Genomic DNA, 21,303 nt, shown 5'->3' with positions numbered 1-21,303 from the left:
GTTGCTGTTGTTTGCAGAAAGAATCCTAGAACTTGTTGGAAAGCTGGGGATTTTTGAAGAAGGCACTAACATTCTGTTTCTGGACTGCTGTGCTAATCTATAGATTCTAGACTTGAACTGCAACACTTCCAGTCTCCAGCCAACCCTGCTTACTTCAGACTGGGCCCCATAATCTGAATTGGCAAGAGCCAGTTCCTTAATATCCTGTAACTGTTTGTCCTGAGTTCAGTGGTTTTTGTATACTGACAGACTCCTAGCTTTTCTCAAGTCTGGAGTCAAGAGGAGATTCTGCCAGCAACCAAGGACCTCTCTGTCAGTCCCGAACAGGTTTTTCCTCCAACTGCATGGCTTGTCCCTATGTTTGTGCTACTAAATATGAAAGGTATATAGTTATGATACCCCCTAGATTTTCTCTAATTGTTTAATGTACAGTGTTAAATACATTGCACCCTTAAAGCTGTCTATCAGTTCATCTTTATTTCAGAAATCTGAACAAAGGGCCAGATCATACTTGAACTCAATGTTTGAAATTTAAATGTCCACAAGACAAAAATAATAGCAAAAAATAAGGCTGCTAATGAATGACTGTGATGGTGGTCGTGTTAAATGAGTCCTGGACTCTGTGTTAGAAGTTTCTTTGTCTGAACATGACTTCCTGTATTTTCAGGTGTGCATTGTGAAAAAGAGTGAAGAGTTATGATTCAGATGCCATGAAGCAGGTTAACACAGATGCACTTGCACACACACAATTCAAAGAGAGGAATGCTCTAGGATAAAAATGGAAAGGAGATAGTGAGATTTAATACAATGTCAGGAAGGGTCTTTTGTAGAAAATTCCCTGGGGCACAATCTCGACACATAAATTACAAAGTAAGAACAGACAGGTTAAAGTTTGTCATAAGACTGTTTTTTAGAAAGAAAAGAGCCTGAGTAGCAAGTCAAAACTGGCAAAGATATGAAAAGGGGCTATGTGTGGAAAGTAGCAGCAGTCCTCTTCTCAGTGGCAGCAGAATTGTTTGATGTTCTTTTATTTTTTTGGTATCTGCTGGGATGTAAGCTTCCATTGAAGGCCATCCTGTGCAAAGGCCATGTGGCTGTCACCACTCACATCACAGGTTATTCCTTATGTGAACTGGTGAGTGTGGCTTTTGCTAACAGAAACCACCAGGGAGTCTAGAGGGTAAGGGATATACCACTACCTCTAGATCCCCACCCTGGGTGCCACCTCTTTCTTCAAGATATTATAAGTTTGTGAGTTGTGAGGATGAAGACAGGAGTCAGTTATAAAAAAAGCCTAGCAGTTTATTTCCTGATGGTTTACAGACGGACACTTATATCTTTACACCTTCTCAGGAGGGTCTGCATGGCAGCTTCAGCTGCTCTCTGGACACTGATACAAGGGTCCTGTCGAAGTGCTTGGAGCCCTGAAATGGGAAGAAGAGCAACGTCCACTGAGGGAAGAAAGCTAAAGCCCAAGCTTTGCAGTGCAGGGAAGCCTCCACTAAGGGTCAGAGCTACATGGGGCTCAGGTCCCTGGGCTCACATTTTGCCCTAATGGTTAGGATTTGGATCCGCAAATTTAGGAACTATTCTTACATTGAAATAAGGGAAGAGATGCTGACCTTGGGACCAGTAGGTTTATAAACAATCGAAAAATTGAAGTCTGTTGGGAATGGTGCCTACAATGGGATGGAGCTGGGGGTCACCTTACACTCTGGGGAGAGTCCAGTATATGGGGAGCATCAGAGACCACTGATGATGGGGTACACTATGATTTTACAGCTGATGTGGAACTTGGAGTGGCTCTAGTTTCTCTTTCTCTAAGAATATAACAGGGCTCCGGACAGAAACTAGGGTTGGTACTCACGCGTGGTCAGCTGTTCCCTGTCTACTAGCTCCACATATTGGTAGGTCAAATTGAGAACAATGGCATCTAAAATCAACAGGAAGAAAAGTTACTATTTGCTATAGAGGGATTGGCCACAAAAAGTCAGGGCAGACTCTGCACCTGGTCAGAAGTTAAGTGGTCTGAATAGTGAATGAACAAGCTAGGCTCCTCTTGCACCTCCAGGATGATGTGAGGGTGATGCGTGTGGGGTCTTGCATGCTGTGACTGGAAGCAGTTGATTGCCCGCCGCTTGCATGTTACTGGGAAAACTCACTATGTCCTCCAGGGGGCAGCACATTTTGAGCATGTATGGCCCCTGTCTTCCAAAAATTTACAACGTAGTTAGGGGGCTATGGTTTTTCCAGTAGTCATGTACGGATGTGAGAGTTGGACCATAAAGAAAGCTGAGCACTGAAGAATTGGTGCTATTGAAATGTGGAGCTGAAGAAGACTCTTGAGAGTCTCTTGGATGGCAAGGAGATCCAACCAGTCAATCCTAAAGGAAAACAACCCTGAATATTCATTGCAAGGTTTGATGCTGAAGCTGAAGCTCCAATACTTTGGCCACCTAACACGAATAGCTGACTCGCTGGAAAAGACCTTGATGCTGGGAAAAACTGAGGGCAGGAGGAGAAGTGGGTGACAGAGGATGAGATGGTTGGACAGCATCACTAACTCAATGCATATGAGTTTGAGCAAGCTCCAGGAGATAGTGAAGGACAGGGAAGTCTGTCATGCTGCAGTTCATGGGCTCGCAAAGAGTTGGACACGTTTTAGTGACTGAACAACAACAAAAAGGGGAACCTCTATAGGATCCAATAAGGGATCCTTAGGATCCTGGCTTTCCTGGTGGCTCAGACAGTAAAGAGTCTGCCTGCAGTGTGGGAGATGCATGTTCCCTAGGTCGGGAATATCCCCTGGAGAAGGAAATGGTAACCCACTCCAGTATTCTTGCCTGGAAAAATCCCATGGATGGAGGAGCCCAACAGGCTACAGTCCACAGAGTCGCAAAGAGTCAGACACGACTGAGTGACTTCACTTTCTTTCTTTCTTTCTTAAAGGTGGCCAACCCAGTGGGCCTATTCATTGTGGGCCTGATTAGATGGAATGGGTTTTGCGATAAGACTTAATCTTCAGTGATTCACTTACTTTCCTCTTTAATTTTGTAGATCAAACAAAGAGGCAACACAGTGAAATTAAGTGAATTGTCCAGAATAACCTAGTAGAGCCAAGGTCTGCTGGCCCTCCTGCACCCATACACTTTTCACTAGTTATCATGTTGCTGCTAAAGCTCTCAGCTTGAACTGAATTTAGAAGGTTGACTATGGTTTATGTTAATGGGTGATACAAAGGAAAACAATTTGGCAGGGGCTGCAAGCTTGGATCAAAGACCTGGGGAAAAGAGGGAACAGTGACCTGGAATCAGAAGAAGCAGGAAGGACCCAAATAGGGAGAATGGTCTGATGGAAAGAGAATGAGTGTTGGGAATTCAGAAGCTGCTACTGTAAGTTTGCAAAGAGAACAGGTTCTTTTGAGGGAAGATGTTGTTATACATAAAATGAATTTTCTGGCTTATTATTTTTTTTCTTTTGGTCATACCAATCATATTGGTCTTCCCAGGTGGTACTTGTGGTAAAGAACCCACCTGCCAATACAGGAGACATAAGAGACATGAGTTTGATCCCTGGGTTGGGAAGATCCCCTGGAGGAGGGCGTGGCAACCCACTCCAGTATTCTTGCCTGGAGAAGCCTATGGGCAGAGGAGCCTGGCAGGCTACAGACCATGGGGTTTCAAAGAGACAGGTATGACCGAAGCAACAGCACACAATTATACCAGCATTCATGCTGGGGTAGTTTCCAGGCAAAGCAAAACAGGATGGCAAGGAGCAAGCCTGTGAGTGGAGAGAGTGGACGTGGCCTCACCTGTGAGTTTGATGGCTGCACTCCTGATGGTCTCCCAGCTGCTACTGAAGAACGTGAATGAGTGTGTGTGGAGGATCCATAGGATTTCTTGGTTTCTCTTTGACTGGAAGAAATATGTGTTACAAAAAGGGCAACTGAAAGTGGGAGGGATGGGTGGGCAAGGGAAGAACTGGGGGTTTGGGATTAGCATATGCAAATTAGTATATAGAGAATGGATAAACAACAAGGTCCTACTGTATAGCACAGGGAACTATATTCAATATCCTGTGATAAACCAGAATGAAAAAGAACATGAAAAAGAATATATATGTATAACTGAGTTATTTGGCTGTTGAGTGGAAATTAACACAACCCTGTAAATCAACTATACTTCAAGAAATTAAAAAAAGAAAAAACACAAGGCAACTGAGAAGTGACTCTTTATGAAATTCAGCAACCTATAGGCCCCAAGAACAGACATCAAAAGGCCAGTGAGCATGCATACAGCCGTTAATTGTTCTGCTGGAAGGTGTCTTATGGCTATTTCATTCTGAATTTAATTAGGGTGGTGCTGGAGCTTATAGGACTAATCAACAGATGTTTCAGGAATCAAGAGCAGATTCCAGCTGGAACTTGGGGACAGAGCAGAGGGTGACGTGGCAGGATATCCAGTATCACTGTTCTTCCCAGATGGTTCTGGCTCTAGCTGGGATTCTTTGCTATGTGCTTTGTCTTCTGGGATTTGCCTGGACTCTTGGCCTGAATTTTTGGAAGCAGCACCTATTGCACACTCACCAGCTTCATGCAGAACTGCCTGTAGAAATCCCTGGCCCTTGGTAGATCCTGACCATCCAGGAGATGGTCTAATACCCCATAGAGCTCCTGGAGGCCCAGAAAAGGAATGCAGATGATCAGGACATCTCGGCAAGCCTGAAAAACAGAGTTTTCTGCGTCACAGTGCATAATGCTAGTTCTGCTTCCAGAAGGGAAGGCTGGCTTATTGGTGTGTTGGGAAATGAGCAGTAAAGAGTGATGCAAAGGCTGGACAGTCACTGCTACCACCTTCCCAGTTTCAAAGATGGAAGTGCAAACTCAGGAAGTGATGGCCAAAAAGGAACCCAGGATGGGATAACTGGTTTTCAGGTTCATTTGAGACTGCTGTCTTCAGATATGGCTGCTGGTCCAGCCAGACCAGGCTTCCTGGCACCTCTTGGCTATGGGCAGAGGAGGAGGTGCATCTATCTGTGCAAGGGCCACTTACAGTTCCAATCTTGGGATTGGGGTCCCAGAGGTGGAGAAGGAATGAAATCATGCTCTTTTTTATTTCTTCAGCAAAAAAAATCTTCCACCTTCTTCCTGTTAGGGATGCCAGATTCTCAAATAAGAGGATGGCAGTCAGCCTCACATCATCCTGCTCCTGTGATGACAGATGCATGTCGTTGGTGAGTCCCCCACACGGCCATTCCCAGCTGGAAACTCCCAGCCCACTCTGCCCCTTCCCATTCAGTAAAGGAGGCTGGAGCCCAGGCACTGGAGCTCACTTGTCACAGCCCCTGTATGTTCCAAGAATGCCCTTCCTTTCCCAGTATCTCTCCACCCACATGACATGAGTTTAGAGCTGGAGACTTGGTTTTTGACTTGGAGGAACTAATGAGGAAATGTGACCACAAGAATAATAAAAAGGGAGTGCTGGTGGCAGAAGGCCAGGGAGGGTTCTTATTTATTCTGTATTTTATACATATTAGTCTGATTGCATCATTAGCCTGGAGTTATGGGGCCTCTGATCTAAACTGCTCAGTGTCTAGGACACTTCTCCAAGATCCCATACACTTTCCAAAGGGATTACAGGAAGCTCAGAAATTTGGGCTTTGGGTCTCAAAGAGAGAGAGAGAGAGGATAAACAAAAAAGTGCTTAGCCCCACTATTGTATATATGAGGTTATGGAGCTCCCTTGCTTACTGTCCAGGAGGGTTGGCAATGCTTTTTAAAAGGCAAAAGATTTATGCGACCTCAACAGGTGGTGGAGAAAGATGGCCTTCTATTATCTCAGACACTTTGTTGATATGGTTTAGAGTTCTAACAAACTCTGATGAATTTTCCGGAGGTTTTCTTTTTTCTTTTTCTTGAGGGAGTTGGGTACCTAGAAAACTAGTCTAAAATACCTACAGGAAGGCAGAGGGATGAGGGGAAAGGTCATTCCAGGTAACAGAATATTATTTAGATTAGCAACAACCAAGGACAAATAAAAAAGCATTCCCATGGACATGAGGGGAAGAAGACAGAAGAGTTAACTTTGATAGCAAAATAAAATGTGTGTGAGAAGAGGGCATATAAACAACATTGTGAAAAAGGACACTAATAAAGATCTACCATAAAAAAATAAAGATGGCTTGTTGGGAAAAGGCTAGAAAAGTTAAATACATGCCTTGTAGAATGGAAATGGAAGTAGACATGTTCTTTAAATGTATAGAAGTAAGGTCGAGGTATATATTTAAAAGATCTCCTTTTAGAAAAAGAAGCAACCCAATGACAAAGTATCCAAAAGCTAGAGAGTTATTTACTTAAAAAAAAAGAAACCATTTGAATTTTCTAAAATCAAAGACCTAAAGATAGGTCTGCAAGGAGATCCAACCAGTCCATTCTGAAGGAGATCAGCCCTGGGATTTCTTTGGAAGGGATGATGCTAAAGCTGAAGCTCCAGTACTTTGGCTACCTCATGCGAAGAGTTGACTCATTGGAAAAGACTCTGATGCTGGGAGGCATTGGGGGCAGGAGGAGAAGGGGACCACAGAGGATGAGATGGCTGGATGGCATCACTGACATGATGGACGTGAGTCTGAGTGAACTCTGGGAGTTGGTGATGGACAGGGAGGCCTGGCGTGCTGCAGTTCATGGGGTCGCAAAGAGTTGGAAACAACTGAGCGACTGAACTGAACTGAACTGGAAGATAGGTCAAATAGGAATTAACCAATTGGGACGATGAGAAAGCAGAAAAGAGAAGGGTAGAAGTGTCTTGGGTGCTGGGAGAAGTATTAAAGTTTAATTTCCTGTTATAGAGAGTGATGTGAGAGCTTGGGTGCTGGTGTGGGAAATAGCAGTGAGAGGGGCCTGGAGCATGGGACAGCAGCTGTATTTTCTGTTCTACCATTTTTTCAAGGTGTCACCATATTTTTAGAGAAAGTATTTGAATAGTGAAGAAAAGAAAGAGAGAATTTGGAGATTACAGAATTGTATGTTTTACCTATAGAAAAATATAGGGGCAAAGTATCATAATTTATTTGCAGAAAGAGAGCATTGCTTGCATGTAGTTGCTTTAGTTGGTCCAACTCTTTACCATCTTATGGACAGTAGCACACCAGGCTTTTCTGTCTATGGGATTCTCCAGTCAGCAATACTGAGGTGGGTTGCCATGCCCTCCTCCAGGGGATTTTCCCAGCCCAGGGATCAAACCTGCATCTCTAAAGTCTACTACATTAGCAGGCAGATTCTTTACCACTAGCACCACCTGGGAAGCCCCCAAAAGAGCATTACAGGACTGTAAAGAACATGTCGTTATTAAGACTCAATTTTTGCCAAATTTTATGCAAATTTGATGAGGTTGATACCTACTAGAAATGAAAAAGTTCTAACCCAACAACCAGAAAGACTTTAGATTTTTTTCTTTTGCAGTAAAACTGAGAAACATTCTTTTGACCATAAAACTTGTAGACAGACTTGTGATTAATGAAGGCTCAGATCCAAGAGTGTTACTATCATTGAATCAACTATGGCCCAGGAAACCTAACAGGTAAGGCTCTCTGGAGCTGACTTCAGCTCTTGGTTGTTAAAGATTGTTTCAATTATCTGTGTATTGAAGAAAAGAACATCTTTGTTATTTTACAGAAGATACTGAATTGAGTGAAAACCCATAAAGTATTTTTGAGTACAAAATGAGAATACATTGGAGAAAGTAACACTAATACCAGCAGAAAGCTGCTTTCAAAGGTCAGGTTTAGACTCACACAAAAGAAACTGAAACACACAAAACTGGTGGACTATGGACTGAGGGCATGTATTACGAACTGAAATCTGGAGGTCGGGGTGGTTAATAAACTTCTGAAGAGTCAGGAAGAAAGGGTAAGATAAAAAAAAAAAAACTGGAGTGAATAAATAGGAAAAAATTGGACTTGAGAGGTGATTTTTCTTCAGATTCTATTCAATACTTCTCAGGCCTTATTTAGAGACACAACACAGTCACTGGCTTGTAAAATATTAAGGAGCTGAAAAATTAGGTTTATGGTGAATAATGAAGGAAATAAAGACTTTTCATTCTGGAGACTATCACTGAACAGGTAATTTAATAAAGCCTGAATGTTTAAGAAGGATGCACTTGAGGAGGCAGCTAACAGTTTCCATCTCCTCCAATCACACAATGGGAGCAGACAGGTTTAGATGATAAAAAATAGGTTTATGTTAGATGTGAAATAGATTTCTATATTAATGGCAGTGAATAAACCAAGAAGAAATAATAAAATCTAGTTTCCCAGAAGGTATAAAGAAAAATGACCTTCCTTTGCCTAGGATCATTGACTAATCTTTTCTGAAATGAGAGCTGTAAACCAGATCAGGGGTTGACAAAATTTTTCTGTAAAAGACAAAATGCTGAATAATTTAGACTTTGCAGGCCACATGGTTTCTGTAACAACTAATCAGCTCTGCAGATGAAGTGTGAAGGCTGCCATTGATAATATGTAACCAATGGGCATGGCTGTGTTCCAATAAAACTTCCTTTGCAAAAAGATGTTCTGGGTTGAATTTGGCCCATGAGCCACGGGGCGGTTTAATGACTCCTGGGATGAAATGAACTAAGCAAGTATTTTAAGTTTTTGAAATCTTGCACATGAAAAACATAGTGTTGGAGGCATCAACGTTTAGCCCTGTAATGGGTACTGTCATCATCTGTGTTCCCCCAACAGCAAACATTGAGGTAAGGATTGAAGTGTAAGGGATTTACATGGGAGGTGAGCCCAGGAAGCAAGATGGACAAGACAGGAAGGCTACGAAAGCAGATGGACACCAAACTGGTCTGCTGCAAGCACTGCCTGAACCTCTTTCTGTTCACTCACTTCTTCTGGGGAGGGAAGATTCCTGAACAGGTTCACTTACATCTTCAAGGAAGGTCCTTGTTTGCAGGACTATTTCTTTGAAGTAGAAGCTCACGTCTCTGTCTGTGAGCAGATCCAGGATCTTTTTTAGAGCCTTCAAGCTTTCACAGACGACCTCAGTGCGGGCCAGGTGATAGAGGCCTCTGATGACAGATTCTAACATTATCTGCTTGTGCTTCTTCACCTATTTTGAAATAAGGTTTCTTATTCTCGAAAACTGTTCTATGTGTATCTGGAATAGGGTAGGAGACCCCAGACAAGGGGACTGACATTCTGTTAGGGTCATGGATCCTTCAACGTAAGAGCCACTACTTCAGCAACTTATTTGGACCCATGTGTAACCATGGGGTGTGGGTTACTAAATAATTATTTTAAAACTCTACTTGTGTCCATGAATGCTCAGTTGGGTCCAATTCCTTGCAACCCCATGGACTGTAGCCCACCAGGCTCTTCTCCATGGGATTTTCCAGGCAAGAATAATGGGGTGGGTTGCCATTTCCTCCTCCAGGGGCTCTTCCCAACCCAGGGATGGAACCTGTCTCCTGTGTCTCTTGCATTGGCAGATGGAGTCTTTTTTTTTTAATTTTTATTTTAACCACTGAGCCTCTTGGGAAGCCTCTAACTCTACTTACATGAACTACTTTTTTTCCTTCCCTCAACCCCTTTTACCTTGTGAGGGGCTCCAGAAGCTGTATTACCGAGACCCCGGATGGCCATTTGCCTCAGGATGGGGTTGGAGTCCCAAGCACTCTGATCCATCAGGACAAGCACATCCCGTAGATTCCCATGCTTCCAAAGGATTGGCTCCTTCATGAGCTGAAAATGACATACTTCTCCCCTTTAGTTGAGGGAAGGGCCTCCCTTCAGGAGAGTTCTGAAGGCATCACAGCTATGATGAAAGGGCAGGGCCCCAGCTGCTTGTGGAGCAAAGGAAGAAGCCTTGGGTGAATATACAAATCTGTCAGGAACTAAGCTCTAGTGGTAAGCAACCCACAGGTCAAGGTTATGAGCTGATGAGAACCAAAACACCTAGTTAAGAATATATGTGCACGTGCTTAGTTGCTCAGTTGTGTCTGACTCTTTGAGATCTCATGGAATAAAACCCGCCAGGCTCCTCTGTCCACGGAGATTCTCCGGGCAAGAATACTAGAGTGGGTTGCCATGCCCTCCATGCCCTCCTCCAGGGGATCCTCCTAATCCACGAATCGAACTGGGGTCTCCTGCATTGCAGGCAGATTCTTCATCAGCTGAGCTACCAGGGAAGCCCAGTTAAGAAGATAATTCTGATCTAAATGGGAAAATGGAGCATAGGAAACAGGAGTAACTGATGATGTTATTTCTCTGGACTGGTTGGGCCAGCTTTTATCCCAGGGTGTGGAAGGACTGTAGTATTGATATATTTGTTGGTTATATTTTGTTTTGTCTTTTGCAGGTTATTTCTCTATCCTTCTCTGCTTTGGAAATTGATGTCTACAGACCAGAGGGCAGGAGGAGGATGAGGCTGGGTTCTTTTTCCTCTCTGTCTCTCTGCTCAGGTACTGTATCTCTGGCAGTCGTTGGGCCTCTCCACTCCCAAAGCTCCCAGTGAAGGTCCCTCTTCCATGGCTCTGGATCCCATTGAACTCCTGAGAGAGTTACCCCATGGGACCCAACAAGCCTGCTGGGGTGGCTTGCCTCAGAGAAGAAAGCTGTGCCCGTTATCCGGTAGTTCTCTGAGGAGGAGGTCAGGGATGGGAGGAGTTGTTCTGTGATGTCCAGTATGATTCCATGTTGCCACACAGCCATGCTCCTAGAAAACCAAGGCTCCCATTGTAGGGGAGACTTTTTTCTTTCTAAACAATGGAAGACACTTTAGTCTATTTCTCTATCAGGAAAACCAATAATTTTAAAAAGGGATGTTAACAAGGAAAGAGCACCAAGCCTTAAACTTTATAGCACCCTATCTAAGTGCCTGACGAGAGTGTTCAGTTCAGTCACTCGGTCGTGTCCGACTCTTTGCGACCCCATGGACTGCAGCCCGCCAAGACTTCTTCTCCATCACCAACTCTCGGAGTTTACTCAAACTCTAAAGTGTAGTTCACCTAAAACTGTTCATTTGTATCGCTATTTTTTGAGGAATTGTTGAGTTTGGAGCTGATCCTACCATGTCTTCCCAACCCTCTTTGCTCTTTCCTCTGTTTTCTTTTCTCCTTGACTCTAAGTCCTTGGTGACTCAATGGCTTTCAGTGAAGTTGCCTGCACTGCATTTTCACTTTGTCTTCAGCTTTTCCTTTGGTATCTAGTTTTGGAGTATCTGAACATTACCTGGCCAGTGCACAGACTCCTATGTGGTGGGTACTGGGGCTGCTGAGGAGGGTCCACACGTTGTCTCCCTCGTCAGATTCTCTGGTCAGCCCTTCTCTCATAGCCTGGGCCTGCACACACTTTAGAGCTGTAGTTGAGAGCCTGAAAGAGACAGTTGGCATCACAAAAGTAAGTCAACACCATGCAGGGAACTGTGAATTCCTCAAGTCCATAATCCATAATAAATACCATCAAGCTGTCTGTATTCTGTATTTTCATAGATTATATCTTGGCTCTGTATATTGACATGTATGAATCTGGTTACTTATAACCACTATGTGCTACAGAATAAATTTGGCACATTTTGTTTGTTTTAAAAAATGTTCCCCACAATGCTCCCTTACTTCTGGATGAATGGAGGCTGTGTAAGGAAAACACAGGCAGCCTTGATCTCACACTTTGGTGTTGGGGCCAAAGGGGATATTGACATGTCCTGAACTCAGTCAATAATCCCACAAAATCTTCACCTCTCCTGAGAAAATCAAGCCCTGAGGATAGAAAGTGTGAAATACTGTATTTTAGTGGCTCAAACACAGCACCTTGGAAACTAGGATGCATCTCTCAATGGATAGTGCATTGCAATTGTTGGCCAAACAGTAGTTGTGATGCAGTCGCTATTGATTGTGTATACAATTCGTGTACACAAACATATTCAGGTACGGCTCTTTGAGGTGTCCCTGGAGGAGGACCTGGCCACTCACTCCAGTATCCTTGCCTGGAGGATCCCATGGACAGATGAGCCTGGCAGGCTATAGTCTATAGGGTTGCAAAGAGACAGACATGACTGATGTGACTTAGCATGCACACATGCAAGCTTAGAGCTGTAGGTATTTATATATGTACATGTGCTGAGCCTAACTGCTTCCTTGGTGGTTCAGATGGTAAAGAATCTTCCTGCAATGTAGGAGACCCACATTCAGTCCCTGAGTCATGAAGATCCCCTAGAGAAGGGAATGGCAACCTACTGTAGTATTCTTGCCTGAAGAATTCCATGGACAGAGGAACCTGGTGGGCTACACAGTCCATGGGGTCAAAAAGAGTCAGATGGGACTGTGTGACTGAGTGCATGGGCCTGTACAGGCAAGCAAGTGGACCCAATCCCTTGCCCGCCCCCCCCACCCCACCCCACATGCACACTCACTGAGTCTAATTGCTCTTTAAAATGCCTTTTAATAGGTTGATTTGACTTTGGAATAAAAAGTTAGGCAAGAGAACAGGGAAGCAAAGCAATGTGTTACAAAATAAAAATCTACACTTAATAATCCTCCAAGAGCTCTATGAAACAATATAAAATATGAATTTAATAGTTTAAGAAAGCACTAATTTATGACTTAATTGGGATTTTTAAAAACTTTTTCAATGGTTCATGAAATAATATTACTTCTTTCAATTGGTGAAGTCTTAGATTTGAGGAAATACGATATTTATTTTTATTTTTCTTCTTTCCTTGTATGGTGTGTATGTGTATACTCGTGTTGGACTCTTTGTGATCCCATGGACTGGGGTCCCCGAGTACCCCCAGTCCATAGAATTTTCCAAGCAAGAATACTGGAGTGGGTTCCATTTCCTTCTCCAGGGGATCTTCCCGACCTAGGGGTTGAACCTGCATCTCTTGCACTGGCAGTCTCCTTCGTCGGGAGATAGATTCTTTACCACTAGTGCCACCTGCCTTGAATATTACAGAATTCCAACTTTCCTTGAAAGGTTTCAAGGAAAGAAGACAAAGGAAGTGGATGGGCCACTCTAGAGAAGAAGATGTTGCTGCTTGTAAGACTGTTCTGGATGACAGCGCCTGGGTACCAGTTCTGGGAAGAAGGGCTATGAGGCTCAGGGATGGAGGGACCTTGTTTCTAAATGGGTAGTTGAGGCCACACCAGGCCCTTTTCCGGAGTCTTGGGTCAGGGTGTCTCCAGAAGGCCCTCCTGCCTGGCTGTTTACCTGCAGGGGTCAGCTGTCTGCTGCCGCTCCCCCTGCGGCATCACCCGCCGGCGGCGGCTGAGGGTGGAGGTGGGCATCTTCTGACCAAGCGTGCAGCTGACCAGCTTCAGGAGAAGCACAAACAGCTCCGGGTACAGGCTCGCGACAGGGGTGCCCATTGACACCACTTCATACACGGCACAGGCCACCTGCAGGGAGGAAGGGTCTCGTGTCAGGTGGGGCTGACCTTCCAGGCTGTTTTCCCTCCGCAGGATTGCTTCCCAGGTGGACCACACTTGTGGTAAAAGCACACAGAAAGGGGAGAAAATGGAGGGTTTATTTTTCTGGGAACTTCTCAACTCAGGCTGTGTTTTTCTCTCAGGGCTCCCATGTGGGGTGACTCCAAAGTCTAGCTGGCACCACAAGGTTAGGCTTAGGGTCTTTTGACAACAATTATCTAGCTGGCACCACAAGGTTAGGCTTAGGGTCTTTTGACAACAATTAGATGTCTTGAAGGATAATTTGGAAACACAGAGGCACAGATTTTCCTTGGGCTGGTGAAAAATTGGCTTCTAAACATGATCAGCCACAAAGTCATTGCCATATCACTGCCATGATTGTCCAGTATAAACTGGAGTCGATTTAAAACCAGAGTGTAAGAGGGGGAGAAGTGTGATTAATGCTGTACCACCCAGTGCCAGGTGGGAACAAGCTCAAATGTGTGACGGGTTGTCCAACTCACAGATATTGTCTCTATTCTGGCTAGGTCATCTTCTAACTCGTTCTCCAGTTTGTCGACTAAGGCTCGCAAGAGTTTGCCACTGGAGGCTGGGTTCTCAGCCAGAGATTTCCACAGTGTCTTTGTGTCCCTAGTCAAGGAAGGCAGGAAGCTGATGAGGCTCAACTCTTTGGGAGATTCACTTTTCCATTGGATCCACTCTAAAACCACATTATGACTAATCACAATTGCAGGGATGAGTGGACATGCCAACGTGTCTGGGGATAATAAGGATGCTTTATTTAACAATCTAGCATTTGGGCCTTGGGTTGCTGAGGTTTTTTAACATCCATCAAGACAGAAACCTCTCATATAGATGCATTCTCAGCAACCAGAAAGGGGGGAAATAATCACTTTCTAAAACTCACTTACTCCTATTTTAAATATATATATATATATATACACACACACACACACACACATACACAAACATATATACATATACACATATCTAAAATTCTCATCTTCCAATGAGGACATATATTTGAAAAATACTTGGAAAACCATTACCTGTGATTCAAGCACTGTTTCTGAAATTAGTCAGGTGAGATGTTTTCAACTTTTGTTTGCTATCTTTCTCTCAAACCAGAGATTCTTCCCCAATGCCTTATAGAGGGGTCTTCCCTGGGAAAAGGGACCACCTTAGTTTGCATCTACCTGTCAAAGGGCAGAGGCTTCTGTAAAAGGTTGGCAACAACTGCGTCCATGTGAAAGCTGGCTATCTGAGAAATGGCTTCTAGCATAAACTGAAAACTTTCCTCCTTTTGTCTGAGGACCGGCATGTGATGGTAAATTACGCCCAAGATCTCCAACAGCTAAAAAGAAAAAGCCAATGCAGTCACTGAATCACCATTTTTCCTTGACATGGTTGACTTAGGTCATGTACAGTCAGCAAGTTATGGGTGGTGATCAATGAAATAGAAATAATGTTAAGGAAGTGATTGATTCTACACATGGCCTATCTCTTGCTCAGGACAATTATTGATAAATTAGGCATTTATTCTTAAATCAGTTTAGCAAACATTTAGTAAAAGGCAGCATTATGCCAGGTGCTGAGTTAGGCATTGTGGGGATTTTACCAGGGTTGCATAAGATGTAGCCCTTTCTCAAAAGGAATGAATCATCTCATACAGGACTTTGGCTGTACACCCAGAGGCTTGTACACAAAACTGTGTATGGAAAATGGTGTACAAGAGATTCACAGGACTGATAGGGGAATCCAGAAGTAACTGAGGTCACCATAGAGGGACATCTGGTCTGGGTCTCAAAGGATATATATCAATTCCAAAAGGCAAGGTGGAGATGGCGAGGAAAGGAATCCTCGTCAGAAGGAACAAGACAGGTAAAAATGCAAACAGAACACAGAGGGTTCAGAGAGCAGTGAAACTAATCTATCCTCCACTATTGGATACATGTCATTATACATCTGTCAACATCAAAACTAAAAGCTCTAATGTGAACTGTGGACTTTGGGTGATTATCAGTTCAGTTCAGTTCATTTCAGTTCAGTCGCTCAGTCGTGTCTGACTCTTTGCGACCCCATGAATCGCAGCACGCCAGGCCTCCCTGTTCATCACCAACTCCTGGAGTTCACTCAGACTCATGTCCATCGAGTCCGTGATGCCATCTAGCCATCTCATCCTCTGTCGTCCCCTCCTCCTCCTGCCCCCAATCCCTCCCAGCAACAGAGTCTTTTCCAATGAGTCAACTCTTCACATGAGGTGGCCAAAGTACTGGAGTTTCAGCTTCAGCATCATTCCCTCCAAAGAAATCCCAGGGTTGATCTTCTTCAGAATGGACTGGTTGTATCTCCTTGCAGTCCAAGGGACTCTCAAGAGTCTTCTCCAACACCACAGTTCAAAAGCATCATTCTTCGGCGCTCAGCCTTCTTCACAGTCCAACTCTCACATCCATACATGACCACAGGGAAAACCGTAGCCTTAACTAGACGGACCTTAGTCGGCAAAGTAATGTCTCTGCTGTTGAATATACCATCTAGGTTGGTCACAACTTTTCTTCCAAGGAGTAAGCGTCTTTTAATTTCATGGCTGCAGTCACCATCTGCAGTGATTTTGGAGCCCCCCAAAATAAAGTCTGACACTGTTTCCACTGTTTCCCCATCTATTTCCCATGAAGTGATGGGACTGGATGCCATGATCTTAGTTTTCTGAATGTTGAGCTTTAAGCCAACTTTTTCACTCTCCTCTTTCACTTTCATCAAGAGGCTTTTTAGCTCTTCTTCACTTTCTGCCATAAGGGTGGTGTCATCTGCATATCTGAGGTTATTGATATTTCTCCCGGCAATCTTGATTCCAGCTTGTGTTTCTTCCAGTCCAGCATTTCTCATGATGTACTCTGCATAGAAGTTAAATAAGCAGGGTGACAATATACAGCCTTGATGTACTCCTTTTCCTATTTGGAACCAGTCTGTTGTTCCATGTCCAGTAGGATGAGTCAATGTAGGTTCATCGATTGTAGCAAACGTAACCTGAGGTGCGGGATGTTGGAAGTCTGGAGATAGGAGGTGTACTGAAACTCTGTAACTTCTGCTCAGTTTTGTTGTGAACCTAATGGCTTTAAAAAGTAAAATCTAACATGTATACTATCATGTGAATTGAATCGCCAGTCTATGTCTGACGCAGGATGCAGCATGCTTGGGGCTGGTGCATGGGGATGACCCAGAAAGATGTTATGGGGAGGGAGGTGGGAGGGGGGTTCATGTTTGGGAATGCATGTAAGAATTAAAGATTTTAAAATTTAAAAAATAAAAAACAAAAACAAAACAAAACAAACAAAAAAAAAAACTACACGAAAGCCTGGTAGAAGCAGATGTAGAAAACTTTATGGAATAGGAGAATGGTTCAGTTTGGAGCACAGAAAGAATGAAGGTGAGAAAAAAGAGGAGGATAACTTGATAGACAAGACAAAGCTGAATCCGAAAGGGCATTGAGGGTCACCTTTCTGAGTTTGGGTGTTAGTCTGTGTGCAGTAGGGAATTAGATCATGCATTTGGATTTTTGACATGGATTAGGACATGTCTCTATGCTAAAGCAACTTTGCATCCAGTAGATATTTCTCTTGCTTATTTTGGATAGACACGTTTAGGTTAAATATAACATTTTTCATGGAATTGTAATTTCTTAATCATAAATATCCTGCAAGCCTGATTATCACACAGTCCCATACTAGTGATTCTTGGAAAACATTTAGGTCCCTAGCCTTTACCTAGCGTATGAACAACTTCCCCTTTTATGTTTAACACACAAACACATGGATATTCTAAATTTATTAACCTTTCATTCTGCCATGACTGGCCTAGGGCCTGCCACAGAGTATATACTCAATAAATGTTTTTGAAAACAAACAAATGGTTGGGCAGTAGTTAGAACAGAGGTCATTTGTAAAAGTCATGCTTTGGAGAATTCTTTAATTTAGGATGATTAACTCCTGGCTCTGGGGACCACGACTTCTTCCTCATGTTACCCTTGGGAAGGAAGCCTTTCTGAGTTAAAAATTCTTTCCTCATCACTGATCTCTGAATTGTTAATATTTTGATTGTGACTTTAGGAGAGAGAGAAGACAGCATATCCATTTGGAGCTCTTAACCAGACTTCCTGAATTTAAACCCAATTCTCTCTGCTTAATTCTCTAGTTGGGAGGAAGGATTGGGACTTTTCTTTCAGTCAGTTCCTCAAGGATAGCCTTCTTTACCAGAAAATACCTAAAGGGTGTTAAAGAGCAGCTCACAGGGTGGCAGTGGAGTTAGAAAACCCGCCTGGCCCTCAGTGGCCATCTCAAAGGTTCACGAGACCACTCTTCTGCTTGCAGATCTTACAACCCAGTTTTTCACACACCACATGCTTCTGGTTCAGATATTTTTCCTCTGGCCAGAGAGTGGCAGCTTGGCAAGTGGTCATCATCACAGACTAGAGAGGCGATTGAGTCAGGTGAGACGGGCCCTCCTCCTGAGCCTGGTTGCTCATACACAACTTGGGTCTCTGTTGAGGCCTCCTGAGGCTGTGTATGCTCTTGCCTGTGACTCATCAGAGGACCAATTGAGGAGTGATGACCTGCTTCTGGTACTGGCATTTCAGAAGCGCTAGAATCATGCTCAGTTGTCAGACTGGCTGTCAGTTCACCTGGTCTTCCAGAGTAGCTCCCTGCTCCTTCAGGGCGGTGATCATCCAGACGCCACAGGCCTTTGTACACGGGGGGTTGAGGCTCTCCAGACCATCCAGGGTTTCCTCCAGGAACATGAGCATTTCTTCACTGGGGATGAGTTTACTGACAATCTGAGAACAGATCCAGAAAGATTCCTGTCACCAACCCCTCACTTCATATCTGGACCCAGAAAGACTCCTGTCACCAACCCCTCACTTCATATTTGGACCCAGAAAGACTCACGTAACCAAGCCCCTCACTTCCTATCTGGACACCCAAAACATGCTGCCCTTTTTTAAGGATATTAGAAACCACTGGGCTTTCCAAAGAGTTAGCGTATGATCGAGGCCATAGAAACTAGAGAAAATATTAAAATAGGACATAGACACGACCTTTCAGTCTAAGTAAAACTTTCCTTGAAGTTGCTTTCTAAAAATCATTTCATATTTATTAAATTCTAGGTCTGCCAAGGCAATTTCCTCTCCAAACCTGAATTTGCAATATGCCCCATAAAGGAAAAATAATGTGTAAATGACAATTTAAGTGTTGTCAAGTACTTTCATATACATTTCATCTATCATAGAAATGTCTTATGTCTGCCAAAGAGTAGCTAGGAGCTAGGCTTGAGGATTCAGGAAATCTATCAATATGTACTAAGTGCCTGGCTAAATAGCCTGTGCCTTACAGTATCCAAACAGAGGGTGAATTAACAATGAACCCTGTCTTTTGCTTTTGTGTGTTTCAATATTGAGTAGTCAATAAAAGGTCAAGAAAATAAGACTTTGTAATTTTGGTCTCTAGACAAATAATTATATAGAATGTTTGATTATATATGTCTCTGTGTATGTGCGAATGAAAAGGCAGGCAGGGGAGGTGAAAAGTTAGCAGTCTGAATAAATTCCAGAAGCATTATCTGGGGCTTTAACCAAACAGGAAGGTCATGGTTATGAGTTTGTGGGTATGAAAACATTCCTACTCACAACTGAATTCCCTCTGTATTAAATGGCCCAGTGATGTGTGGTAGAACAATCTTTGAGAGGACATGAATTCCTTTTCATGTGCAGCTGTCTGTCCTAGCTGGATTCTGAGTTACCATGGCTCCAAGATCAAGGCCTAGACTCATGTGTCTGTTCTATGGAGCACCAAATGTCTGCCTGGGTCCAAGCTCAACAGTTATGTGTTTTTTTCTTTCTCATATTGGGATGATATTGGCTTAGGAATAAAGGAAGGAAGGGAACCCCTGTTTTTGACTCTTATCGTGCATCAGACACTGTCTTAGGCCTGGGACCTGGTTTCCCTCCCTATGCCCCCATGAGTTTCTCTTCTGTATACTCATCACTTTCTTGTCACTGCTGCTGCCTCTTTAGTCCAAGCCTCCTGAGCTCACACGTGGATTCTTACTCTTTCCTCCAAACTGACCTCACTAGTTTCACTCTTGCCAGCCTATAGTCTAGTTTCAACATGGCAGCTAGGTGACCCTTCAGAAATAAAGTTGTACCATATTCTTCTTCACAGAACCACCACTAGCCCATAAGGGGATTTTGCAATTTAGGAAAAATGCTTTGTTCTCAAGAAAGTTCCCTTCTCTCTGTTATTGTCATGATGACCAATTTTGTTGTTTACTGCCCTCAGTGGGTAATTACCATAGTACACATATAAATCCGCAATGTCTGCATTAGGAATAATGCTGTCTCACACAAGTTGTACATTTCACACCTGCCACATTATATGCAGTGGTTTTGACTCTTTTGTTCAAATCCCTCTGCTGGTGTTTTATTTTTATTAGAGTGAAACCAAGGTTCTTAAAAAGACCTGGAAGGCACTTCAATCAGCTCTGGGCTGTCTCTTGGATCTCATGACCCACTTCTTTCTCCACCTCAGGGCCTTTGCATATACTGTTCCCTCCTTTGCCTGGAATGTTCTTTCCAGATATCTTTGTGGTTCTCTCTTTCAGAGTTGTGATCCCTAGGGGATCTGCCCCCACCTTACTCTTCATTCCCTTCCTTGACTTTGTGTTTCTCACTTATCACTACCTGACATCATATTTATTTGGCTGCTCCATCCACTAGGACATAAACTCAATGAGGGCAGGCATTTCCATCCTAAGATCCTGGAAAATAGTCTGGGACATGGTAGCTGCACAGGGCACATGAGGTGAATGAATAAGTGACTGAATAAAAGAATGAATTGACTGGCCAGTTCTCACAGCAGCTCTGAGAGGGAGGTTATGCATTTTTTTAAGATGAGGAAATGGATCACATAGTGCACACACTTCAGGGGGTGCACAGAGAATACATCTGATGGACTCCAATGTCCTGTTTCTCTCATTTTACCCTACTACCTCCCTCACTTGGAGAGGACTGCATGGCTCCCCAGGTTTCCCAGAGCTTGAAATGAGATTGCCTGTATACATGGACCCAGATTTAATGAATGGACAAAAGTCGTTTATTTCACTAGAATGGCTAGACTGTTTGCCCTCCTCTGTAGAGGAGCGTACACGGCCGACTCATTTGAAAATTAACCCAGAATCATCCTTATGTCCCTTGATCAGTCCTCCATATCTATTACCTTTGCTATTTTGGAGGAAATCTTGATCTGGACCTGCACATCATCACATTGCAGCCCTTCCTGCAAATCCTGTAGTCTTTCCACTTCCAGGTGAACACCTATAATCAACAAAGGGTGACATGGGAGTTCAAAGAACTGATAGGGGTTGAAGAGGCTGTCTATATTTTGACGTCACACTAGTTCAGCTGCTGGATGACTTTCACAAATGCACGAAAGCTTCTCTGATGAGCATAAGAGCAAACACTGATTGAGGAGTTTCTGCATACTAAAAGCATGCTAAATACTCTGATCTCATTTATTACTCCTAGAGATCATCTGAGGTTATTTGCAGTTGAGAAGACTGACGCTGAGAGGTGTAAAGTCATTTGGCCAGGTCATGCAGGGAGTGAAAATAGAGCCCTGGGTTACTGCCCAGGCTCTAACTACTCTGCTCTACTGCTGGCTCTGTTGAAGTTCTATTCTGCAGTGAGCTTCTGTTGAAGGGAATGGTTAAGGTAACCACTGTAATCATTGCAATTGTGTGATTGTTGATATTGACTTGTAAATGCAGACCTCAGTGGTAATGTTTTTCTGTTTGTTGTTTGGAGTTAGTAATTGGTGGA

General features: G+C 43.5%; 1 protein-coding gene across 1 annotated transcript in view; it reads right to left on the bottom strand.

The window, feature by feature from the left end:
* Positions 1-1,285: 1,285 nt before the first annotated feature.
* MROH2B (maestro heat like repeat family member 2B) overlaps positions 1,286-21,303 on the bottom strand; it is a 77,956-nt gene continuing 57,938 nt past the window's right edge. Inside the window, exons 29-42 of the mRNA XM_069556579.1 lie at positions 20,702-20,799; positions 18,112-18,264; positions 14,630-14,787; positions 13,937-14,063; positions 13,216-13,403; positions 11,239-11,379; positions 10,609-10,723; positions 9,604-9,750; positions 8,936-9,118; positions 5,052-5,207; positions 4,586-4,720; positions 3,812-3,914; positions 1,868-1,933; positions 1,286-1,424 (exon numbers count right to left, since the gene is read on the bottom strand). Of these exons, the coding sequence (XP_069412680.1) occupies positions 1,318-1,424; positions 1,868-1,933; positions 3,812-3,914; positions 4,586-4,720; positions 5,052-5,207; positions 8,936-9,118; positions 9,604-9,750; positions 10,609-10,723; positions 11,239-11,379; positions 13,216-13,403; positions 13,937-14,063; positions 14,630-14,787; positions 18,112-18,264; positions 20,702-20,799 (1,877 nt within the window). The 3' untranslated portion in view covers positions 1,286-1,317. The remainder of the gene's footprint in view (positions 1,425-1,867; positions 1,934-3,811; positions 3,915-4,585; positions 4,721-5,051; positions 5,208-8,935; positions 9,119-9,603; positions 9,751-10,608; positions 10,724-11,238; positions 11,380-13,215; positions 13,404-13,936; positions 14,064-14,629; positions 14,788-18,111; positions 18,265-20,701; positions 20,800-21,303) is intronic.

Source organism: Ovis canadensis, chromosome 16, assembly GCF_042477335.2.
Source record: "Ovis canadensis isolate MfBH-ARS-UI-01 breed Bighorn chromosome 16, ARS-UI_OviCan_v2, whole genome shotgun sequence".
Classification (NCBI taxonomy): domain Eukaryota; kingdom Metazoa; phylum Chordata; class Mammalia; order Artiodactyla; family Bovidae; genus Ovis; species Ovis canadensis.
Note: the sequence above shows the minus strand (reverse complement) of the source record. Positions and strands in the feature narration are given on the sequence as shown.